The sequence below is a fragment of the Poeciliopsis prolifica genome, unplaced genomic scaffold (genome assembly GCF_027474105.1).
Source record: "Poeciliopsis prolifica strain line A6 unplaced genomic scaffold, Auburn_PproV2 SCAFFOLD035, whole genome shotgun sequence".
Lineage (NCBI taxonomy): Eukaryota > Metazoa > Chordata > Actinopteri > Cyprinodontiformes > Poeciliidae > Poeciliopsis > Poeciliopsis prolifica.
Genome location: NW_026562410.1, coordinates 4,852,359 through 4,878,500, shown reverse-complemented (window position 1 = coordinate 4,878,500; position 26,142 = coordinate 4,852,359). Strand labels below are relative to the sequence as shown.

At 42.4% G+C, this 26,142-nt stretch overlaps 2 protein-coding genes across 2 annotated transcripts; one reads left to right on the top strand and one right to left on the bottom strand.

Annotated features, from left to right (window-relative positions):
• Positions 1 to 207: 207 nt before the first annotated feature.
• Positions 208 to 13,925, bottom strand: dmgdh (dimethylglycine dehydrogenase). The gene is made up of 16 exons (XM_055052440.1): positions 13,645 to 13,925; positions 13,239 to 13,407; positions 11,234 to 11,332; positions 10,992 to 11,156; positions 10,030 to 10,234; positions 6,371 to 6,619; positions 6,082 to 6,280; positions 5,079 to 5,248; positions 4,843 to 4,996; positions 4,227 to 4,392; positions 4,001 to 4,131; positions 2,335 to 2,552; positions 2,040 to 2,194; positions 1,720 to 1,779; positions 1,498 to 1,632; positions 208 to 859 (listed from the first exon to the last, which is right to left on the bottom strand). The coding sequence occupies exons 1-16, from the start codon at positions 13,764 to 13,766 to the stop codon at positions 647 to 649; spliced, it is 2,610 nt and encodes an 869-aa protein (XP_054908415.1). The 5' UTR covers positions 13,767 to 13,925; the 3' UTR covers positions 208 to 646.
• Positions 13,926 to 17,918: 3,993 nt separating this feature from the next.
• Positions 17,919 to 22,945, top strand: bhmt (betaine-homocysteine methyltransferase). The gene is made up of 8 exons (XM_055052457.1): positions 17,919 to 18,045; positions 18,193 to 18,325; positions 18,429 to 18,541; positions 19,244 to 19,435; positions 20,274 to 20,421; positions 21,355 to 21,537; positions 22,173 to 22,401; positions 22,489 to 22,945. Exons 1-8 carry the CDS (start codon positions 18,031 to 18,033, stop codon positions 22,667 to 22,669), a joined length of 1,194 nt encoding a protein of 397 aa, XP_054908432.1. The 5' UTR covers positions 17,919 to 18,030; the 3' UTR covers positions 22,670 to 22,945.
• The last annotated feature ends 3,197 nt before the right edge of the window (positions 22,946 to 26,142 follow it).

Genomic DNA, 26,142 nt, shown 5'->3' with positions numbered 1-26,142 from the left:
TGATTTAAATAGTGACAAACATTTATTTAATTAAACCATAATGGCACATTTTGTCCGGATAAATCCTTTTTTCTTATTATTATTATTTTTTAAAATAATATTTTAAATATTTTCAGGTTTATATGGGTCATGTGCTGTGTAATCAGTAAACTGTATAATTTATAGCTTAAGGTCTACAGAGCTGAACTGAGCAGGATGCTGACGACGTACTATTTACACAATTTTAATTGCCTTAGTCACACAAGAATGATTTACAAAACAATACGCCTTTTTACATTTACGGAAACAACTTTTGTCCTGGTTATTTCTTGGCAGCTCCAGCTATCACACGGGAACATCTGACCTGTAAACACTGATCTTCCTTTTATGGAATCAGAAAAAAGGTAAATACTCCCCTCTCACACACACACATACACACACATTGCAGAGGACTTCACATGGCATCCAAACGATTTGCTTCTTTCATCTTGTCAGGACACAGGAGGTTTTTCTGTTGTTTGTTTTCATCTCAACTGTCCCCTGATCTGCAAATAGTTCGTCAACATGTGGACCACATTTCTTTATTTATTTTTCCTCCTTTCATTCTGATTTTCATTCACAGCAAGATTTTTTATTTTTTTAGCCGGTCTCTGATGTCGACGGCTGCTTATGCTTTGGCCTTTGCTTTCTTGGCGAGCCGGGTCCGCGTGGGCTCGGTGAGGACGAGGGGCTCCTGGATCACTGTGGCGGGGAACTTCTTCCCCAGCAGCTCCACCTCCACCTGCTGGCCCACAGAGCACAGCTCCAGGGGCAGGTAGCCGAACGCCAGGCTCTGCTGGCTGCTGTAGCTGTAGGCTCCGGACGTGGTGTTGCCCACCACCTGAGGAGGAGGAGTTCAGTTTATTGGACCTCTATTAAGAAAAAATAATGAGTAATAAAAATAACACTCACCTCACCCCTCTCTCACACACACACAAACACGCGCACACACACTTTGTGGAATCTAGAAAATTTCTGAAATTTATCGCAATTTTTTACTTATTTTTTTTGTTGGCTTAAAAAATTAACAACTTTTTAAACTCAGAAATTTCCTTGTTTGTTGTTTTTCTAGAAAATTTAAAATGTTGTTTTTGTTTGCAGAAATTGACTCCTCTATATTTTTCTGTCTGCATAGATAACCATCATTGTATCTTCATCATCACAGTCGATGCATAGCTTAAATGTTATTCACAGTGTCGTTCATTTCTCTAACATAGTATGGGTTTTGCTTTCTAGAATACAGGACAAGTTACTTAAAATGAACCACTTCTGCATTAATAATCGGCAAAATATGTAATAACTTTACTAAGCAATGTAAGCAAAGTATTGCAAAATGCATTCAAGGATTTTGCTGCATTTTTCTGAATTACTACTTCATGCGGCTTTCGTGCCTTATTGCATTTTGAAGCCTGATTTCATTACACGGCTACATATCGTGGTGTTATTACATAATATCACAACGATTTTATCGTTTCCGACCTTGCCGTTGAGCCAGATGGTCTCGTTGCCCTCCGGGTCGACGTCGTCCGTCCTCACAGAGAGGTAGGACAGCTTCCTCTTCAGGCCTTTGGCTTTGATCTCCTGAAGCGCCGCTTTGCCGATAAAGTCGGCCGGCTGTTCGCAGACCAGAGATTTCCCGCAAGTCATGTGACAGATGCTTCAATACAAAACGCCGCTCCTGCTTAAAAGCACCGGCCTTACCTTGTTCAGTTTAATGAAGTAGTCCAGCCCAGCTTCCAGAGGATTCGTGTCGCAGTTCATCTGAAAAAACAAAATGTTTTCATTCATAAAAGAGCAAAACTTTGAAAAACCGTCTCACGTTTTCTGGCATTGGAAGCGACATAGGAAACGCAGCAAAGATGTAGAAAAGACAATTCGTCCAACGAGAGAAGACTTTGATTTTGTGGACTTAACTAAAAAAGATAACAAAATCATCTGGAAATTATGTATAACGCAGGTAGAGAAATGGTTCCATGCAGTGTGAGTTTGGTGACGTTCCTCTGTTGTGTGAGTTTGTGCACCTCCGCCCCCCAGCCCCTGAAGCCCTTCTCCAGTCTGAGCGAGGCCATGGCGTAGGTGCCGAAATTGTCGATGCCCTCGTCTTTCCCCGCTGCCATCATGGCCTGGTACACCGCCAGGTTCTTCTGGTCCATGTACAGCTCCCAGCCCAGTTCCCCTGCATATGGAGACACAGAACATCCACAAGCAGCTCTGAACTCTGAAACAGTGGAGTGTGGATTCCTCTGACCATACTTCTTTTTTCTCTCTTTCTCTCCTTTTTTTTTATGAATGAATGAAATGAAGTGTGTCCTCTACCGGTGTAGGAGATCCTGATGGCCCGGACCGGGACGCCGGCCAGCTGGATGCTCTTGCAGTGGAGAAACTTGAACCCGGCGTCACTCATGTCCTCGTCGGTCAGCTTCTGGAGAACCTTCCGCGAATTCGGTCCCGCGATTCCCAGCACACCAACGTCGTCCGTCACGTTCCTGACGTCCACGTCGTATCCGCCCTCTGCAGCTTCTGCCTCTATCCACCTGAGCCCAGTTCACAACAAATGCAGGAAAACAAATTTTTCGAATCAAAACACAGAAAAACTGTTTATTTTTTGCACATTTAAACTTTTTTTTCTTCTTTTTTTGTGCCATAAATATCAATCTTTGAATACAAGGCCGACACCATGAGCCACGCAGCTCCACTGCGAGCAGTGGAGGTCGCTGCATAGCCGCTAATGTTCCCCAGCGTCTTGACAGTGGAGTTTGTAGGAATGTCTCGACGCGCTGCAGCTTCCAACTGGAGCAGAAGGAGGAGTGCAGCATCGACAGCTGCTGGGGGGTTTTAAATTTCAGCGGTTAGAAAAAAAAAGGAGAGGGAGAAGTTATAGAGCAGGGGCCGACCTTTAGCTGCAAAGAGCTGAAATGTTGCTGCAAACACAGAGTAGCGGACGTGCATGAGACAAGCTTCTGCTTCTGAAACGCTACCTTTTCACTTGTTTACGACGGCGAAACATTCTGCTTCACTCGGAGACAAAGTTTCCGCCTGTTTCTGCACCAGTTGCTGGAAGGGCTACAGCGTTTCTCACATGAATTTGACTGTTTAGTAAGAAACAAAGGACATGGTTGAAAAATCCAGGGGTAACTTCCCTCCCCTACCTGTTGCTGTGCCCCACCAGGAAAAAGGATACCGTATTTTATTCTATTTTTTTCCTTGCTCACAGCAAAAACAAGTTTGACAGTTCAGAGAGTTTCTTTCTTTCACAAAGGAAGAAACTTCATTGAAAAGAACACAAGAGAAACTGACTGGCAGAAATGAAAGGCTGCATGTCCGTCCTAGCTTGCAGATAAAAACTGCAATAGCGAAGCTGATTTTGCTAGTTAGCCTAACATTACGCAGAGATGGGCAGAGTCCTCAAATCATAATCGAGCAGCAGTTGCAATGTTCTCATGTCGTTTATAAGTTAGGCAGGGATGAGGCGAGAGCTAGGTCCAAGCTTGTGGATTGTTTAGTGTTGTCATGGCAACTCCTTAGCGACGGCCTACCAAGATGGCCGGCAGCTACAAAGTTCCCTGAAGTACAATTTCACTGAACTCAGATCCAGAACAGCACAGCATTCTGGGGGACGTAGGCGGAGAAAAGGCTTGGCCCACTCAGCCTCTCACAGTCAGCTGAGCGAGGAGGGTGACGTCAACGAGCTCGACGCTCTGCACTTACCTAGCAACAACCTGTTGACTAACTTGCCTAGCAGCAGTTTAAGCAGTTTCCCAACTGCTTAAAATGAAGAATTACAAAAAATAATGGCTCGGCGTAAAAGGAGAAAACGAATACAACAGATGGGGAGAAAACTGCAGATAGAACTGGAAGGATCACGGCAGTAGTTTAGGTATTTAAAACCCAAAAAGTAGCAGTTATTGACATGGACCCACATGAAACGTCTACATCGGGTTTTTTTCTAGCACATCGCCCAGATCGCCTGGCTGTTTCTCACCTGAGGTCGTGGAGCTCAGAGCCCGAGCCTGTGACGAGCAGGAACTCTCCCGGCGTCAGCTGGGTGATGGTGACCTCGGCAAAAACTCTCCCATCAGGGGTCAACATGTGGCTGATGTTAGTCTGGCCGACCTGGGACAGACGGTACATTGGGAAACAGACCATTTGTCTGACAGTGGGATCACCAGCTGGGTGACTTTCTGCAACAGGCTACGCTCTTGCTTTACCTTCGGCATGGTGTTGGCAAACAGGCGGTCGAGCAGCCTGAGCGAGTCCTTCCCTTTCACGACAAACTTTCCGAAAGGCGTGAGGTCGATCACGCCCACCTTCTCCATCACCAGTCTGCACTCTCTCCCGACGGGTCCGAACCAGTTGGTACGTCTGAAACTGGGCCTGAGGGGATCACACAAGTCAGTAGATGCGTTTCCGTCAGTCGTAAAATTGCGCAATTTGACATTTTGAAAAATACATTTTCGAACTCTCCGGAATGGAAACACTTTTCTGGCATCGCACGAGTTATGTGGTAAACACCTGGGTGTTACTGGTGGCGAAAATGACAAAAAAGGACAACAGAAAGTGGAAGGAGGAGGATGTTATTGAGCAGATTTGCAGATGACTGAAAATTGCAAGTTGAAGCAAAATTTGCGAATAAGTGAAAGCGCATTAAAACTTGAGATTACAGCATCACAACTTCCTGGAGAGACTGGACTGTGCCAAAATTTTCCCTGAAGACAACAAGCTGTTGAAAATGGTAAAAAAAAAAAATTTTTAAAAAGCTAAATAACCCAACGATAAGTTTTATTCAGATCGTAGGAAAATCGCAGGTTTAAGGAAACGCCATACTTATATCCGGTGTCATCTCCAGGTTTGTAGAACCAGTGGGGTTGCTCCCAGCCGGCGTGGAAGCCCATGGAGCATTTGTCCTTCAGCAGCTCATAAACGCCGCTCGTCCTGGAGGTGGGCCGACCGGCGAACCGCTCCTCTTTGGGGTAACCGACTGGAAAAACCCCGACACTCTGACCTTAGTAACAGTTCTCCAACAAAGCTCAACAGTGCGATACCTTTTATTTCCTTCTTACCAACGTTGTTGAAGCCGTAAGACTCCCTCGCTTTGGCACACATGAACGGTACGTCCGTCCATTTGCCGTATCGGTTGGGATCGCATTCAATCAGGTCGTAAGGAGGCTCTCCATTCCTAATCCAGTCGCTCAGAAACTTACCAATGCCGCCGGCGTGGATAACTCCATACCTTCACAGGCAAAGTTCAGAGTTCATTTGCTGGAATCAATCAGTTTTTACACAAGTACAAGAAATGTATTTTTTGATAGCTATTTTGCCACAGTGACAAAAAGGTATGCTCTGAGGAATCAAGGAGAGGCTTTCAAACCTATAAACATTGTAACCACTGAAAGCATGGTAGTGGGAGCATTATGCTGTGGGGCTATTTTGCTACTACTGGCACTAGTGCATCTCACAAGGTGGATAGGTCAATGAAGAACAACTAACCTCACCTCAAATCCACACATTTGGTTAGAACTTGAACTTGATTGGTTGCTCTGATAGGACAAGATGCCCAAACTCCAATCAAAACTGGTTTTGGAGGTAGAAAAAGGCCTTCCTAAAACACCCACTTCGAGATTATTGAACATTTTTATTGAACTGTTTCAGAGCCTCTTGTCACTTTAAATCTAAATAGGCTGCTGGCCACGCCCACCACAGCCCCAATTCAATGTTTACACACACAGTTTTATAATTGTGCAAAGAGATGCACAATTATACAACTGTGAATCTTTGAAAAGCAGAGTTGGGGCCTCCTGCACAACCAACCAGGCATTGTAGGAAGCAGTTCAGACCCAAATAGAAGCACAAAACGTGCAAAATGTTGATTTTTAAGTGACCATAAAACCAATGATTAGAAGTTAATACATATGTACACAAGCCGTTATATAATTGTGTAAATTTAATGTAATCGTGACTCGTGTTGTTTTCATATAGCTGCCTCCGATTTCCTTTATCTTCTGCTGATTTTTTTTCTATTTTTTTTGCACCTCTCAGTTGAACAAGCCCCTCTTCAACACACACCCAAAACCAATGGCGGTCCAGTAGTTGCGGACGCCGTGATGCGGTCCAACCATGGGCAGCAGGTCCGGGGTGTATGTGATCGGTCCCGACACGACATTTATGATGTCGGCTTTCTTCAGCACGGGAACCATCTCCATGGCCATCTCTATGTGCTCCATTATTCTGTCGAGATCCGACTCAAACAACTCCTTCCCAAAACCTGCAGCAAAAAGAAGAGGTCAAAGACAAACCTGCCGACAAAAATAAGTCGCTGCTAAATTAGGATATGGATGATCCGTGGGATACGGACCTGGCGGGACTCCATCCCTAACCCAGGAGTCCTGAAGAACCATCTTCTCCATCTTCTCATACGGACCAAACAGCAGCCCGTCTCTCTCCTGGCGCAGATAGTAGGAGCCCTCCAGGTCCCTGATGACGGCCAGCTCCTTCTCCAGAGCCTTCACCTCTGGTACCGTCGCCGTCACCACGTACTGGTGATGCACAGGGATGGTGGGGTGTTGGAAACCAATCATCTGGCCCAATTCACGCGCCCAAAATCCTTTTAAAATGCAAACAGAGTGACAGGAAGTCTACATCTATGTATCTGAAGCTGCAAGCCAGAATCATTAGAATAGCTCTGTGTGCAGTGGATCTATACGAGTTTCACATTTTCAGTCAAATTATTGAAATGAAAAGAAATTCCGACAATAAAGGTAGACGACAGAGATGCAAAAAGCTGCACATTTAATCAATGTATTTATTGATTAACACGTTTTTTGGTCACAAAACTGCCACCCCTCACCTTAGATAATGTACAATACACCACACCAGCCATTTACAAGAAGGACAAAATAAAGCAAGCAGGCGCTCTCACTGATTATATGAAGTACAGTACGACTTGGATTAAAAATTAACTCCTACAAAACAAATAAACTGGGTTTTGGAGTCTGCTGCTGCTGCCAATGAAGTCAAGGTCAAGTTGAGTGCAGCTGCAGCCAGTTGAAGCGCTGCTATTATATGTTCAATCACCCAAAAAAAAAACAAAGGAATCATATCTGCATTTTTTTTTTAAAGCAAGACGCCCTCAGCATGTGCCGTTCTTTCCAACCAGCTCAACTGGACAGAAAGGCTGTTTACCAAAAACTTGCACACAGGGCTAATTCACTGCATAATGAACGTCAACACAGGCGCCTCAAATAACACTCAGAACAACCCTGGTTGTGCTCAGTGTTAATCTGTCTCTCTGTGTAAGAGTTTAGGCTTTCAGCAGTCAAATCAGTGTCCTTCAAATGTCGCAGGAAATTAGGCTTTGCTGCTTCTATTTCTGAAAGAACAGAAGATGCTCAGTTGGCCGAGTTATCCGCAGGCCCTCATCACGTCAGCTGAAACTCCTTATCAGAATTTGCAGCGAGTTTCAAGGTTTGTTTGTCCGACGCAGCCTCCATGTTTTTGGATGTTTGTAGGCACCAGGACTGGCTGGGAAACTCCTGTGGTTTTAACAAATGGAGCCGGAAGACGCTGGTTACCCTCGCACGCCCAAATGAAGAGCGGCAGACGTAGCATCTGTCGGCTTTGGACTGCGCAAGGGGTAAAAAGCTTGCAGAGTTCAGTAGATCGGTTTGGGTCAGACAGATCCAACTGACAGTTGAACCAGCGCAGATGCGACCAGGAGTGGAGTCGTATTAATTGCACTTCTTACAAGTTATCGGAGGCCACAGTCAGTGGTTTTATAGGGAGAAAGTTGGATGCATTGATCTGCTTTATGTGTGATGAGAGCTGGATTTACAGATCAACTTGGTGAATATTAACCAAACCGCATAAAAAACGAGGCTGAAAAACCTCTGCTAATATGATTACATTTTGACGGATAACAATAGTACATGACTGATTTATTTTTTTATGACGGACAACAAAAAAAGTTTGCATTCTGGCCGCCATGTTGAAATTCTGACCAAACTGGCGGTGAGCACAGAAACAGTACAGGGCTCTCCGTGTTGACGGCTCCGCTCTCGTGAAAGAGGAGAGTTTTACCTCTGATAAAACTGATACAATGATAAAAGTTATGCGTGGAATTCCCATGGGGACTGCTGTAAATCCATCTCTGCTAGCATGTTTGTAGGTTTCTATTTAGGGGTGCACACCAGGGAAGAGGACCTGGTGTGCATATCTTAGGGGCCTTTGAAAGGAATCTGGAGACAGAGGTGAGGGACATGAGATTTCTTACACATGTTATGCAAGATAACAAAAATAAAAAAATAGCTTCCTGTGCTTTTCATCTCAACTCTACCCACAATGCATTTTTAAAAAAGAGCTAAAGCCTGTTCTGTTTCTGGAGATGTTCTCAGCCTTTGTAGATGTTTGAAAAAGAAAATAAGCTGGCCGATTTTGCACGAGGTTGTTCTGCTGCCCATGAAGCGGCGGCATCTGTTTTCAATCTATGGAAATCCACGGTGAGTGGAAGAACAGTGAGGATCAAAGTTGGAGCGAGCTCGACGTTCCTGACACCCAGCGCTGCACCACACACAAAAGAAGCAGCATGCAAACAATGTTGAACCAAAAACATGAACTAAAGCAGTTGAAATGTCAGGAGGTGTGCATGCTCTGCTCCTTCATGATTGGCTGGAATGGGATCTGCTGACATTTTTTTGGACTGGCTGAGAAGGCGTGCTAAACCTCAACAGATCCTCACAATATGTGTTCTGTCCCTGCCGTGTTATAATTTGCTGCTGATTTCTTATTTAACCACACTGCCTCAAGAAAAAGAAAGATGACTAATTAAATAGCTCAGCTGCACAACACGTTTCTCGGGGAAGAAAAGAGCCGAAGGGGGATAACGGACAGGAGCTAAATTTCTGAATCAGAGCTGAAAAAACACGCAGCGGGAGGAGGGACGAAACGAGACGCTGTAAACAAGATCTCCCCAGAACTGGTCTGGCCCAGTTCGAACTCAAAGTTGTCTTGTATGAACTCTGCAGGCTGTGGTCTGCTGAGTGGGCAAAGTTCTCCGGCTGTGGAGAGTTTTCAGATAAGATGCTCTGCTGTAGGAACGCGCCATCTGTTTTTCAAATGACTTTCAGTCCCATTTTGGTTAGAAAAATAGCAGAGGAAGGATTTGTTTTCTTGGCTTCAGGCCAGTTGCCAGAATACCTGACGAGTCTAAGAGATGATTTCTTTTTTTAATAACTTTCTTAAGCGTGGGAAAGCCCAGATGACGTTGCTACATCCTCGCGAGGCTCTGATTGGTTGGGTGACAATTATCTCTTCAAACGCTCCCACACCTGCATAAACATCACGGTCCGACGTCCCAGTCGACCCGGGCTCGCGTTAACGGAGTATTTTCCACTTTTGACCGTTTTTATTTTTTTGCAGACAAAAAACAAAAAACTGAAAAATGTGAAAGTCGCCCATCATTTTGACAGATTGCAATTCACTTTGGCGCAGATGCACAGACGTGCCTGTGAGGCTGTGTGTTCAGACCGCAGCAGGTGACGTGTCCACAATTCAAGTGGAGTCGTTTTAGCTTCATTGTTCTTATGTAGCTTTTGGGGCCAAAGTTGCTGGTTTTTGTCACTGCAGAAAAAAAAAGTGGCACGTGTTTGTCTGCTTGCTCTGCGATGGCGTCTGGATTCTTTGCTCAACTCGTTGAAGGTCCTTTTAAACGAAACCGAATGTCGATATTTTAAAAACCGATGTGACGACAGATTGTGACAGCATTTTTGATTTTTGGACACCTGCAGTCAGAATGACAGAAATGTAAAAGTCTGAGCTCGACCTCCAGGGGTCAGCTGATGCTGGTGGAGAGGCATCGGACTTTGAGTCAAATATATTCCCCTCTTAATATGAAACAGCTGGGTTGTTTTTTTTAATGATTATGATTATTATTATTATTATTATTATTATTATTACTGTCACTTGTTTACTTTTGCACAACAGTCATTTCCACAAACCTCATTCTCAGCGTGCACAAACCTGCTGTGTTGACGATGCGATTTGCGCGGATGGTCCCATGAGGGGTCTGGACGTCCCACTTCCCGTCTTCCATCGGGCTGAGCCCGGTGACCGGAGCCGGGTTGTAGATCTGGGCCCCGTGCATGCGAGCTCCCGCAGCCAGAGCCATGGTCAGAGAGTACGGGTCGATGTGGCCGTCTCCGGGGGTATAAAGACCTGCCAGCACCTAAAAGAATAAACGTAAAACTATGATTTAAATCTCAAGGAAAAGGGGAACCGTCAAATGTTAAATACCAGTTCCTGGACGTTCAGATCAATGGAAAAAGAACCAACTCAAAACTGTAAATTGGGTTAGAACAAATATTTTCTATTCAAATTAAGAGCAGGCTTCTCCCAACATTTTGATTTTAAGATAACGATCCTTCAATATCATTATTGATATTGGACAGAAATCTACCAGCGTCGGACGATAACTGTGGATGCACGTTTAGCACCTTTCATTCGGCCTTTTTTGTTTTCCACAAGTCTATAAATTGGTGTTTGTTCCAATTAAAACAAATTTAAAAAACAAAAATCCCCCAAAGATGCTTAAAAAAAACTATAGTGCAGGTGTGAATATTTTTGCACCGACTTCAGTTTGAGTGTTGGCAATTCTTTTTCAGAAATGTACAAAAATATCTCAAAATCATGTCATGTTTTGTCATTATTAACCATTTTGTGTAGATAGTTAAGAGCGAGCTATACTTAAATTATAAGAAGTCTTTAAGCAAAAAGAGTCACAAAGAGAGTGATGTGGACACTTTCTGGTGACATTGTAAAGTTGATGGAAAATGCAACATTCTAATTCAATTGATTTGTGTTCCAGGAGTTGAGTTCTTCCACTGTAACAGCCAACGTGGCGATCCGTAGGAAAGAACGGACGCCGACCGAAAGAAAATCTCCACAGTTGACTTCATCACATCAGCGCCGCTGACTCATACAACCTTGTCGATGTTGAGCAGGGGGAAAAGTTCTTGGACTTTTTCCGGGCCGATGAGATACTGCGGCGTTACGTGCCAGTGCGTCCGAGTCATCTGGTACTTCATCTCGTCCACGCGGGCCGCTGTGGAGGCGATGCGGACGCTGCCGGGCTGGTGGAAGCCCACGGCCTGCGAGGTGGGAAATAGGCGACGTGAGCGCGACGTCTCAAAACGCGGACGACTAAAACCCCGGCGGGGCTCAGCACCTGTCCCGTTTCCGCCTCCAGGGTCTCGTAGAGTTTGATGCTGTCGAAGTGGACTTTCTTCAGGTTGATGCCTGGATGGTAATAAGTTGTCAGACCTGCCTGGAATGCAAACAAACAAAGGCAGATCGTTCCTGTCCGTTTCAAACTAGGAATATCAGATACCTCAGAGGTCAACTGTACCAATGCAAAAGCCACAAAGCATGCATTTATCAAGAAAAATCTCCATTAGTCCAAGATGTTGCAAATATATAGAGCCACAGTCAAAGTCACTCATCTTGGGCTCACACAGTCTCTTAAAGTGGCTTTGCTTCAGAATCCTTCCACTGAACTTTCCCCTAAAATGCTTGGATACAGCAGAACAGCCGTCTTCATTGGCAACAACATGACCCTCCCTCCTGTTGGAGACTGTCAAGGACTGTCTGCTGGGCTGATGTCAAGTCAGCAGCTTTTCAAACGATTGCATAAGTTATGACATAACCTTCATTTCTAACATTGATGCAGTTCGATTTCAATGAGGGTCAGAAATGTGCCATATGTCTCAATGACATAGAAGTTTCACTTTTTGAAACAAATTCCAGAAATAAATGTACTTTTTCGCGATGTTTGAATTTTTTTTTGCCACAATGTCTGCACTTTTTCGAAAGCCCCATAGGGGTCCATGGAAGCCAAGATGTATGAAAGCTTGTAAATGAATATGGGTGCAGAGGCAGCTCTTAAGTGGGTCAGGAACTCCAACGCCTTGAAAACCTATAGCACGGCAGCTGTTTGGTGTGAAAGTTACAGCCGCAGGTTCACATTAAGAGCAGCTGCCGAGCAGGCGCTCACTTCAACGGGCTGTCGAGGAAGAACAACCGACAGCTTCAGCTCTACAGCAACATTAAATAAAAGAAATCAAAAGCTCTGCGTGAATCACTACATTTCCAAGGCGAAGTTCACACGGCAGGCGCGCGCGACCTAAACCCCGTTTTTTTGCCCATGTAAGATTTTTTTCATGGCGGTCTGAACGGCACCAATTCTGATTTTTTTCACCTCGCACAAAAAAAAATCTGATTTTTGACACTTCCATTCTTCCGTATCGGACGCGCATCCTGTAGTTTTCAGTGCATCGTCGCAATAATAAATAAATCAATTAATCGCATGAGAAATTAAAACAAACTCAATCATTTCCATCTGTATGATTTATTGTTTCTCTCTTTCTACCAAAAACCGGATGATCAAAAGCCTTCAGTCGGGTGCTTTGGTCTCAACTAGCACCTTTTGTTGTTTTTTTTACAGTGACCTCATCATTTATTTTATTTGTTATTTCTGTTGTTTTGTTTATTTATTTTGGATATTTAAAACAGCTTTCAGTTCCACTATTAAATGTTAATAGGAACTTAAACGTTTATTGATCACTGTGAATGTGTTCTGGTGTTATTAAGCAAGAAATCCGGTTTGTTAGCCTGTGCAAACACACCACCAACCGTCGGGTCTGTATTTCAAAACTATTAAGCGAAAACAAATGATTCTCCTTCTTCAAGTTTTTTTGCATTCATCTTAAATTTGGAGTAACTGAAAGTGTGACTGCTAGTTCTGCTAGTTTGACAAATCTAGCAGAACAAATAAGAAGGAAAAAAAAAAAAAAAGAGCCCAATCCAAATAATTGGAAACTCTCCAGGCCTGTCTTACACTCATCCAATCGTGCAATTTTGTATGTGCAATGATCTGCTTTTAATACAAATCCAACTATTTTGTTGGTTTCAGTGAAATTGCCATTTAGCAGTTTATTGTTGAGTAGATAAAGTGGGGTAAAAAAGGCTAAAAAACTTTGTGGTTGATGGTAGTTAAGAAGGGCCAGGAATCAAATCCTGTTCAGGGCCCCATTAAACCTCGGACCGGCCCTGCTGCGACAGCTCCTGTGACAATGCTCCTCGCCACAAACCAACCCAGCTGTCACCTTCCTGAGTTTGCCGGAAGCCTGCTTTTTTTCTAAGAATAAGTCATGTGGGACTGAGAGTGGACGTACGGCGTGCCAGGTGGAGCCCGCCGTCAGCTCGGACTTCTCCAGCAGCACCACATCCTTCACGCCGCCTTTGGCCAGGTGATAGGCCAGGCTGGCCCCCACACATCCTCCGCCAATGATGACGGTGTCTGCGGTGTCCTTCCAGCGCCTCCCCAAAGCCGAAGAGGCATCGCTGCAAAAGTTGCAGGGAATAGACTGCAGGTGAACAGATGCAGCAGCAGCAGCTGCATGCATTGTTTGCTCAGGTGTTGCGTGCTTCAGCTTTAAAGTTTAGTTGTAACTGTTTGGTTTGACACTTGCTGCGCGAGATTTAGCTTCGAGCGTCTTACACGCAGGCTACACTTTCATTACACGGGGCTTGATTCAAAGTGTTTGGTCCAAGCAGTCCGGGAAGGCGGATTCGTCTCACCCTTCCTCTGCGTGTTTTCTCGCCGTGCAGCAGATGGTCCTCGCCGGGAGCCGCGGCGCCCCTCCGCGCGCACTGACGCCGCGGCGCAGTCGAACGCCGATGAGGTTTGATATCCGAGACATGCCTGCGCTGAGAGACCGACAGGAAAGGAACCGAGCAGACAGCACGGCTTGCTGCCCCGCGTGAGTTACAAATACCCCACGTTTACACTGACATGTTGGATCCGCCCACTGGGCCGAAGGCAAGATAGCAGTTTTATCCGGAGTTAACTGTCTGTGCGCCGAACATCTGGATATCGGATATCGGATATCGGTCACAAAGGTATCGTCACCTGGAGTAAGTCTTTTTTTTTCTTCCTCTTCTTTTATTTATTTATTTTATTTTATCTATTTTGTTGTTGTTGCATAAAGTGATTTTTTTACTCTCTCTCTAAGTCATCTTCTGGTAATAAAAATGTGGTGTTTTATTTATTTAATTATTTATTTACCAAACGAAAAGATAAAAGTAAATAAGTTAAAAAAAAAAATTAAAAAAATCAGGCCAATAATTAAGTCAACTTTTTAAGATTAAATTTTATTTTAAAAGTGGAAAAGGAATAATAAGTGTCTGAAGGAGATGCAGCTTTTTGAATTTTGAACAGAAAAGCCTGTTGCGATGTATGTTTTTCGTAGCGTCTGTTGAACGACAAAAGTCTTTTTTTGTCGGGAGCCTGTTTAGTTGCACAGAGCCCTCACAATACATTTCACCTGATGCAACTTTATTTATTTATTTTGGATACTTGCAATGTCTGCCAGAACCTGAAATTAAACCTTATAAATCTTATCTGAAAAGAATTTTTGCAACACCTAGGCTAACTTCTCCTACATGTTTATCAAAAGAAGCAAAGTAATATCAGGACAGGTCAAAAGTCTGAACAGTGGCGTGTAGCATCCAACAGGAGTCATTAAGCTGACTTGAAATCATCTGTCAACTTCAGTCTGAACTTTCCATCCAGAAACATTGATCTCTGAGGGGCCCTTGAGCCTCTGTGGGCTGCACGGCCTTTAACCCTGCTGGACGCAGCAGGTTTCAGCCGGATGCTGAAAAGGATTTATGCAAGAATAACTGCAACTGAAAGGCCTGATGGGAACGCATCTCCTACCTGCCTGACAGTGTGTATTCAAGCGATGACGCTGAGAATCGAGGAAGACTTTGTGGGAGAAAGGAGCAAAGTTTTTTTTTTTTTTTTAAAGTTTCCATGAAAAAAGTTATTTTTCCAGCTAAGGTGAGGATGAAATCTCGCATGATTGAAACTAAAACTGGTCCACCTCTGGGTGACGAGTTCTTAAAACTTTTGAAAGATTTCCTAGTTTCAAATTTTGAATGCGTTTGACTTGCAACTCAGAAATGTGCATGTTCTTTTGTTGTTGTTTATATCAAATTTACTCTTGCTTTTTTTGGCTATCTATATTGACCCTAATGCGTCGCCGTACATAAGCGCTTGCATTGCAACACAGATCAAATATATTGTATTTTTCTTTTTTTTTTTTTCATTAGAATGAGTGTAGGATTAAAGATTATTTGACTGTTTCAGATTGAATTAATTAAGATGTTTTCAGTTGCTTAAAATGTAAGATTTAAATAAACTGGAAAGTTTGCTTTGTAAAAGTGCCAACAATAGCTTTTTTTTTTTCTTTCTTTTTTTGATTGCCTTTTTCTCCCAGATTCTAAATCTGTATTTAAACTCTATTGGTGGTGATTATGGTCTTAACAGGAAGAGGGGCCCCAAACAAAATTAAGCCCAAGGCCTCAGAAAACTTTGGGCCACCTCTGTGTAACAGGATATTACCTTCATCCTGTCTATTTCTCTTTTTTTTTTTTACCTGCAGCTAAGGATCAAGGGATTTTTGGCAATGAAAAATGTTAGCTTTACAAAATGTTAAGGAAATGTTTAGTCCAAAAGTGTTTTTATTGGGAAGTGGTTTAAAGAAGAAACTTACATTTTTAGTTTTGCCTCTTTGGCATTCGTCTTAGCTTATTAAGAAAAAGCAAATTTTCAAAATACATAGCACAAAGCGATGAGGTTGCTAGGATAATACAATATTTACAAATTTCAGATATTATGGTAAAATTCTAAAACTTAAAAGACTGTCTCATAACCCATAAGTTAGACAGTTTATGGTTAAAGTAAAACTTATTCCGTTCTAGGTGACTGGTCCACAGGACAAGCTTTGTGTTTTGGTTCCTCCTCTTGTTGGCAGGAGCTGGTCCGTCGCCATGGCAATCCGGACTGAAAAAAACCTGTTTCTTGCAAATTATGGCCTCGACTAAATTTTTTTCCTTTTTTTGGTTGCCATGCAAAACCACAACACAGGACCAGGAATGAAGACGTTTCGTATTCAGCGCACTCTGTATGTCAGTGAACCAACACATTTTGCCTGGTAAAGCACCTTCATATGGTAACTACTGATTCACACTGATTGTATGGGATGGAGAAAGCAAAGCTTTAATTTTTTTTTTCTTTACAAATTAAAATCTGAAAAGTGTGGCATGCATTGGTATCCACCCTCTTCATACCGGTATTTTACAGCACCGTCTTTCAGTGGAGTTGTACAAAAGTCTTATGGACTTTGTTTCTAGAAACTATCATCACTTATGCTCATTTTTGAAGAATAGTTCAAGTCGGAAGTGAAATTTCTGTGGTCCTCACATTTCTGTCATTTGCATCTTCAAATAGGCTTTCTTCCAACATTGTCTGGAAATATAGTCTGAATTATGAATCAGTAAATCACCAAATCACCAAACTCATTGTCAATACAGTTTTTCCACCTACGGAACAGCATGTCTTTGCTACATCTTCATAAATTGTTATTTAATCAAGTCACATCCACTCTCCCAGCAATAGCCAATTAAAACTCAATCAATCAACACACCAGATTTTCCTCACGTTTCCTCATGGCCATCTTCTCTCTCCTTAAAGCAGGTGTGTCAAACTCATTTTCCTTTTGGGCCAAATCAAGATCATGAAGGCTCTTAAAGGGCCGGTTGTGCCAGAATGTGTTGATAAAACCTGTTCACAAACTGTTAATATGTCAATGAATTCTTAAAATTACATGATATTTTTGAACATCTTTTCAGTCCCTTCAGGAACTAATAATAAATGTGACTATTTATTTACTCGCTGTATAAATTCAAAAACTAATCAACTAAATTCTCAAGAAACTGGAGGGATTGATTGATATAAATTGGCAGTAAACAGATGAAAACTGCATTGATATAATTGATAATATAATATTTAATCACACTTAGTGTTTAGTCTACACTGTGGAGGGCCACAAAAAAAGCTACGGCGGGCCGGATTTGGCCCCCGGGCCTTGAGTTTGACACATGGGCCTTAAAGCAACTGGAGCTCGAATCAAACGTGAACCGGAAGTGTCTTTTCTTGACCGCCTGCACGAGCGCGTCTACAGGTAGCGCCGTTTAGACGGCGCGTGCTATTCTCAGCTAACGCGTTGGACAAACAGATGGTGATAAAATTATAATAATACTACTAATAAAAAAGACGTCACGGAAGCGATTGCCGCCGAGCTAATTAGCACATTAGGTAGAAGCTTGAACCTAAATTGAGCTACGAGATAAATATTTAGCCCCTACGGAAGCCTGAGTGTTTGGGTTTAGCTCGCAACCATTTAGCGGGAGAAGCTAACTCTATAGCTAAATGCTTAGCTTGCTTGGTATTTAGTTAGCAAGCTAAACATGTAGCTTGCTAACTAAATGCTCAGTGTTTGGTTTGAAAATTAAACGTCTTGTAAAGAAAATAAATAATTACTTTGGTACTAAATGTTAAGTTAGCAATCTAAATATTTAATTGAAAATTTAAAGCTACGCTTTTGGCTTAGGAACTAAAACTTAAGACATTTAGTTGACCCGCCTGAATATTTGATAGCCAAATATTTAGCTTCCTAGTGTAATATTTTATTTGAAAGCTGACTGTTTGCTTATAAATTAATTTGGGACTAATTAACATGACAAAAACACTGAAAATGAATACTTTTTAATTAATTATAATTTTTTCCCCCTTTGACAGATGAAATAAACCAAAAATATTACTGTTTATTGTGTAAATACACACTCCTCTTCTCAGCCACTTTCCCCCCCCCTTTAAATCACACATTTTCGTCTGTCGTCCAACAGCAGCCAAAATAAATTCCTTGCGCTAAACTTGCAGCCAACAGCCAAGGGAGGGAGTTGGAAAGACGACCCGCGGGTGGAGAGGGGGCTGCGGGCGGTTCCCGCTGTGACATCAGGGCTTGCGCTCCAGTCTCCAGCTATAAATGCAGCATGGATGCCTCCGCGGATCCTTTTTCCCGGACTCGTTGCGGCTGAGAAGAGGCGTCCGCAGAGACCATGGCACCGAAGAAAGTAAGGGCGCACGGAGAGTAATGTGCACAATTCAGCTTAAGATGTTGTTTCTCTTTCTCTTGCACTTATTAATTTTTTTCAATTGAAAATTACGTTAAAAAATGACGGGGGGGTTTCTCCCCTGCACCTTTCTTGTGGCGCGTTCAGGGCATTCTGGAGCGCCTGGATGCAGGAGAGGTGGTGATCGGAGACGGAGGGTTTGTCTTCGCCCTGGAGAAGAGAGGCTACGTGAAGGCGGGGCCGTGGACCCCAGAGGCCGCGGCCGAACACCCCGAAGCAGGTAAACTGCATGGTTCCGGTTTATTTTCTCTCTCTTCTTGTCTGTCTTCTGATTTCCGGGCTCCTGGTGGAGACGATGCGCTAACAGCGGCGTGTCGTTCCAGTGCGGCAGCTGCACAGAGAGTTCCTGAGAGCTGGCTCCAACGTCATGCAGACCTTCACCTTCTACGCCAGCGACGATAAACTGGAGAACAGAGGGAACATTCAGCGCTTCACTGTAAGCTGCACCTCCGCCCTTCCTGAAAGTTTTCACACCTCCTGAACTCCCCCTTAAAAAATAGCCTGATTAAATTGTATTAATTAAAGGTGATGTTCACTTTCTGTCACAGATCTTCTGCTGGCTTTTAGATCTGGACTTTGACTAGGCCATTCGAACCTAGAATGTGCTTTGATAAGTGTCAATCTCTAGTGCTTTTGATCCAGTCCATTTGTTTATTATTACATTATTGGCTAAAATTATTAAGTTTTCAAATATATTTTTTTTCAATGTTTTGTGAATAACGTGACTTATGATATCAGAAACATGGGGTCAAAAATACAATATTATTTGGGGGTGTATTACTTCACGTTGTTACGTTATTGGTGGCCGCACAATGTGTTTTCCACTTTTTGTTTGTATAGGTATGGAAAAAGGATTGGGGTTACTGAAAAATAAAACAAATCAGATTTTAATCTCAGAATTCTCACTTCAGGAATCAGAATATTAAAGCCAGAATTCTGAGGAAAAAAAGGAGTCATAATTTTGACCTATTTTGTCAGTGGCCCTCTTTCGTACATATCACAATAAAATGCATTCATAACTACAAATGTAACGTAATAAAGTGACAAAACGAGCTTCGACGCTCCTCTTTGGACCAGGAGGGTTGCTCTCGAGCTAAGTGAAAGCGAAGCAATTTGTTTTCTCCCCGTGAACTTTCAGGGGGAGCAAATCAACGAGGCGGCTTGCGACCTGGCCCGGGGCGTGGCCGACGAGGGCAACGCGCTGGTGGCGGGCGGCGTCTCGCAGACGCCCTCGTACCTCAGCTGTAAGAGCGAGGAAGACGTCAAGGCCATCTTCAAGAAGCAGATTGACGTCTTCATCAAGAAAAACGTCGACTTCCTGATCGCAGAGGTACGTGGCCGACGCGAGACGTAGCTGGTGTTGAGAAGACGTTAAAAGCTGAAACACAAAGAAGTAATAATTCCTGCTATTTAGATTATAACTGCAATTGTGCGCTTTGGTCAGACGAGGTTACGACTGAGCTTTTCATCAACAAACTCTTAAGCAACACTTTAATATGTGGAAAAGCACCTTCTTATACTGTAAAGTACAGTAAAGGATATGTGATACTGTGGGCCTGTGTGTTATGCAAAAGGCCCTTGGAAAAGTTGTTAGCGTGTGACTGACATCATGAGCTCTTTTCACATAGCAGGATATTTTAAATAGAAATATGACTCAGATTGGCATTTCCATGGCAGGTTTTGTTCACATTTTCAAGAGGGCAGTGGCGTCCCCAAACGGTGGGCAAGGGGGGACCGTGGCCTCCTCTTGAAAAATATTGGCCTCGAAAGTCTTACAAAGTCATCTTGTAGTCATTGTAGAACCCAATAAGTAAATTTATTTTTAAAAATCAAAAATAAAATTAAATAGATATTATTATTATTATTATTAATAATAATAATGGCAATAATAATAACTTATTATTACGTATTATTATTATTATTATTACTTGTTTTTGTTTGTTTTTTTTTGTTTAGTTGTGCCCCCCTAAAATGTTCTGGGGTGCTACTGCTCCATACTGCCTATAATTTTGAAACTTTACCAATTTTCTGTGAGTTGTATTCTGAAAAGCCAAAGGTGCGAACATCACCAGAACTACACCCACTGTTGCCGCACTCAAGTGCTTTGATTCCTATTCCTAAGAGTCGTCTCAGATTGTAACTTTCCTCGTCCATTCTTCCCCATTCAGTACTTTGAGCACGTGGAGGAGGCTGAGTGGGCCGTCCAGGTCCTGAAGACCTCTGGCAAACCCGTGGCTGCGACTCTGTGCATCGGACCCGAGGGAGACCTGAATGGAGTCAGTCCTGGGGAATGCGGCGTCAAGCTTGTGAAAGCAGGTAACACGGCTTTTCATAACCCAACATGTCGTAGCCTGATGGGTAAAAACCATTCCTATGTCCTGGATTGTGGATTCTGAACATGGACAAGTTCAAAAATATATGTATTCCTAACCTGACTGGATTATGTAAGCACTGTGGCTAAACGTGACCAGTGTTGTCATTTTGTCTGATGTTCGGATCTTCTTACTAACGTCGAGTATATGGGGGTGTGTTGTAACTCATGACATGGGGTTTGAGTAGAGTGTAATAGAAATGGTGGCAGCAAAGTGACAAGCAGACTGAAGCATTTATTTTCACGCAACTGTAAAAATATAAATAAGAGAGCTTGTATGTTGCAATACAGAGCTTTTATATAATTACAAAGTGTAGAGCAGTGTGTAGAATCGGCTTATTTTGAGACAGTTCCCTAAATGCTCCTAGTTGGTTGTCTTATTTTCTTTAAAAAACACAGATCTGGACGACCGAATCCAGTCCTGTTCCAAACAATTTTCATGTCTAAAAATCTACAACAGCTTGAAAATCATCATCCTCCTTTATGTATGAATTGCTGACTAAAGATGACAGAAACTTTACACTCTAAGGTAAAGTGTTAATGTTTTTTTTTTGTTATTATTTTATTTTATTTCTTTTACAGTTTTTGGATGTAGTTTACAGCATGAAACCTCAGTTTTAATACAGGTTATGCAAATAAAAATAAACTTTCAGCATGGTATGCTTGTGCTGCCCTCTGCTGGTAATTTCAACACATTACGGCAGAAAACAACGTTTACTTCTTGGTATAAGAACTAAACTTCTGCACTAGCATCAACCATTGCAGGAAAAAAGTAAAAAAAAACAAAAAACAAACAAAACAAATAACAACAAATGAACAAACAAAAACACTGTTTTGCCAGTGAAGCACTCTCACAGAGTTATTCGTTTGTTTTGCAGGGGCAAACATTGTCGGCATCAACTGCCACTTTGACCCACAGACCTGCGTGAAGACCGTGAAGCTGATGAAGGAGGGAGTGGAAAAGGCCGGGCTGAAGGCCCACTACATGTCCCAGCCGCTGGGCTACCACACCCCCGACTGCAACCGGCAGGGATTCATCGATCTTCCCGAGTTCCCGTTCGGTGAGCGCTTCAACTTCGCTTTATTTCTCACCCCAGACACTGACCGTCAGGGCTGGACGATAAATCAGTAGCAATATATGTCGCGATCGACACGTAATCAATATCAGCAGATAACTTGTCGGGTAGAGTACTCAATAATGTCACTGAACTCCGAGCGAGAGCCACACAGCATTCTGGGGGATGTAGGCAGAGGAAAGGATTTAACCAACATCGCAAAGTTGGTGGCGTCAACTAACTCACTCGCTTATTGGTTACCTAGCAACTACCTGCTGAGTAACTCGCACAGCAGCAGTCTCAGGTTTTTCCACCGTCCTTCACAACCGCTTGAAAGTAGGGATGCATCGATCCGATATAAAGGTCTGAATTGTAATATCGATATTGAAAAAAATTCTTACTAAATTACCTAAATTCTTGCTTTATTATTTATTCTACATTATGGGATTACTAACTGCATTTTTGAGCCATTCGCAAGCTTTGCTGCAGTTGATTTTAGCATGTTTGACTTTGACAGTGAGTCTTTTGTTTTTGTCAGTTTCAGTTTCTCTATTATTACTATTATTACAGCCGTATCATCCAGCCCCACTGACAATAAACTGCGCCGACAACAGAATCATTTGCGTACGTTTTCCCGACAGCCCTGGAGCCCAGAATCCTGACCAGATGGGAGATGCAGAAATACGCCCGGGAAGCGTACAACGCCGGCATTCGTTATATCGGCGGGTGCTGCGGGTTTGAGCCCTACCACATCCGTGCTGTTTCCGAAGAGCTGGAACTTGAGCGGGGTTTCCTTCCCGCCGGCTCTGAGAAGCACGGCAAATGGGGCACCGGCTTGGAGCTGCATACCAAGCCCTGGGTCAGAGCCAGGTAGATCATTCTCTAAAGTATTACGTCTTGAATCCTTTCCCTTTTGGGAATAACGTGTAAACTAATGGGATGCGGTCCTGTGTGTAGGGCCCGCCGGGACTACTGGGAGAAACTGCAGCCCGCCTCTGGGCGGCCATTTTGTCCTTCAATGTCCAAACCCGACAACTGGGGTGTCACCAAGGGACACGCCGACCTTATGCAACAGAAAGAGGCCACCTCCAAGGAGCAGCTGAAGGTTCTCTTTGACAAGGCCACCCAAAATGCCTGAGCCACCCTCTCAACCCCCCTGCACCGGACACCCCAAAATAAATCCTCCTCCGAATGAAGGCAGAAAATGAGTGACATTCCCTCAAACTTCAGAAACAGAAACTGCCTAATCTAACCCCAACTGCGAGGATCTTTTAGCACTCAACAGGCAGTCTTAGTCAGATCATAAACCACGTCAAGTTACTGTACTGCAGGCTTCAAACTGGTGCCATAACACTCCAAAAGTGTCTGATGTTGTGTGAAACAATAAATGAACAAATAAAGCAAGTGAACCAAATCTGCATGTGTGGGTTGGTGTTTGTAAGAAACAGCAGAGGAAATGCTTTTTTTTTTCACCTAATCATTTCATAGTTTAAGCAAATGATAGAGGTTTTCAAAATACCTAAAAATCCCTTTAAGATTCCTATTTACAATAACTAATGTGCAAATGATTTATTCATTGTGAAAGTGAAAGCAAGTCGACTTTCAACACAACAGTAACAACCCAGTTTAAGCTTTTGCCTCCCTTGTAAATGTCTCCATGTTCCCGAGTCTTTTTAACATTTGGCCTTTTTGGAACCACAAACTTAGATGTGTTTTATTGGAACTGAATGTTACAGACCGACACAAAGTAGCACACAATTGTGAAGTGGAATAAAAGACCCTCGTGGCTTTCAAGTTTTTTGGGTTTTTTTTTCTTCTTCTTCTTTTAAATAAAAATTTCAAAACTGTGATGTGCGTTTATGCCCAGCGCCCCTGTCCCCGGGGTTCTAATTATTTGGGGATCGAAAACTTTATGGCCTCTTCTCCAAAACTCCCTGTAGCAAATCTGTGTAACCTTCAAAGAGCAGCTGAAATAAATTACACACATGTGGACTCTATTTACCAACAGCGTGTTGTTTGGAGTGGATTTTCTTTGAAGGTAGACTAAATTACACCAAATTCAAAAGACACACTTTTTTTTTAGAGTTTTTTTACTTGTAAAAAAAAAGCCATTTTCTGTACACTTTACAATTGCCTACTTTGTGTGAATCTATCAGATAAAATCCCAATAAATTAAATCAGTTGTGTCCAATGTTCCCTCTAATTTTTCATGTGTCTGGGCGTACACACAAGCTTCCTGGGCACACTGAGGACCACTGTGAGCATCATCTGTGTACACTGCGTGGCCACGCACAAGTATCATAAATCTGGGATCATAGAAAGTTGCATGGCTTATTTAAAAAATCTAATTACATCAGCAATTTTCATTCGTTTGCTTTTAATTTAAGTGATTTGCTCAATTAAAATAAAAAAAAAGAAAAGAAAACATTGCTGTTCATGAGATGCATGCTATAAGTAAGAGTCCTGCTTCAGCCAGGGTGAGAAATGAGACATTACACCTTTCAGACATAAATGTTTGTTAAGATTAAAACATTCACATTTTGCACAATGAAATGTTTCTGTAGCTTGTGATGCAGTATAAATTCTTGTAAAATATTTAATTACAGTTTTTTTCACGTCTGCCCTTCTCACTTCTCCAGTGGTTGTTCACTTAGCCCAGGTTGATGGTCAGTCTGCTTCTTGCTTTATGTACTTGAATTCAGCATATTGACTGTTAATGGCCTCCATAATCTGTGGGTGGAGGAGAATGGCCTCATACTTCTTTGCCAGTGTACAAATGTCTGCTTATCCATAGTCAAAAGTCTGAACTCAACATTTCAATATCAAATGCAGACCATTCCTTTCATTTGATTTGATTCCATTTGATCTTAGAAGAAGTGCACTTCTTTTTTTTTTACTTTGGCTTGGTGAGTGGATGTCCCACGTAGACATGATAAGGTGATGGCTTTCACGTTTCTTAACTCTACCGCACTATTCTCACCTGCACGGCGCATATGACCAAGGTACGTAACCCATGTACACACAGCCAATCAGCGTGCGCTGATTGGCTGCGTAGCGAAAGTGAACCGTATCGTATCATTGGCTGGATTCCTGTCACTCACTGTGTTCGATCGCAAAGTACGGAAAAAAAAAAATTTTATTGGTCCATAGTCAAAATTGATGTCTGAGCTCAATGTCCACTTTACGTTGGACTTTATTTTATGCGCTACATAGATTTTATTGTGCGCTGAGAATATGCGAGAAGTGCGCGATTGCGCAGGCGCACAGCTTAGAGGGAACATTGGTTGTGTCCCAAGATTTTTAGAATGAAGGCCCAAAATTGTGAAGTTCAAAGCAAATGGTGGCAACAATATATGCATATATATTTTTGGATAAAATATATATACAAAATATATTTCAAACTAAAATTGTTGCTTTTTAAAAATGATTTTATTGGCTCAAGAAACTTGGGAGATTTCAGTGAAACGGACAACGTAGCGATATCTTAGTAGAAAAGTGATCTGTCGATTTTTGTATGCCCAAAACGTAAACGGTATCTCTCACTACTCTGGACTCTTATTTTCCACCTGGACAGTTTTAAGAAGAAGTGGGTGGAAAAAGGTCGATCTTGTTTTTGCGTTGACATTAAAACCCTACATGAGGTCCCATGCCAGAGTTACAGTGTACAACATCTATGTGTAAAATCCCCTTTTTCCAAAAAGGGAGCAAGCTGGGATGCTCTATCTGTACGTGGGCATGTTTTAAACCTCGACTGTCCTGAGGGAGATTTTGATTTCCTGTTTATTCCTGCAGAGTTCTGGGTCTGCAAGTAACATGACATGAAGTGTTTTCCTACTAAAATACTTTTTTTTTTTTTTTTTTTTTTTTTTGCTGGAAAACACGCTATCTTTTCCCCCACTTTGTCTCCAAACACATTTCACCTCATGGAAACAACTTGAGTTTTTCCACTCACACACTCAGATAATCAGTTTATCTTCAGTCAAGGCACTCAGACATATATTGAGTAAAAATGTAAAATGGTCAGATATTTAAAAATACAATTAAAAAATGAAAAAATTAGACAGCAATATGACAGTTTTACATCATTACAGCATTTTATTTCCCAACAATGCAATCCTTTATACAATAAATATTGTATTGTACACATAAAATAAGGAACAACAAACAGGTCAGAAAGCAACTAAAACCACAGTAATAATAAAACTCTCACATTTGACTTTTGCTGAAACGTCGTCAAAAAAGGTCTTCTGAGCCACTCTGCTTGCCATACACAGTTTTTTTTTTTTTTTGGCCTACAAGTACGTGCTGTACGTGGTTGCGTCACGGATTTGCCCACGTGTAGATGTTTATGCTCCTCGTGCACGTCGACTGAAGGAGAAAAAGAGGTTTAAGAAAATCCCAGTGGGATTGAGGCATGTGAAAGAATACGTAGGTAAATTACATAAAATAATATAGCAAATGTTGTCAGCATTTGTTGTGTAATCTTTGTTAAATATTCAATTAAGCACAAATAAGAAAGGCAAAACATATGATGCCTTCATGGAACATGGGATAGCCCCAAACAGTGGTAGAAAGTGTATTCCACGCCTTTGAATAAAACCTATCTGTTTA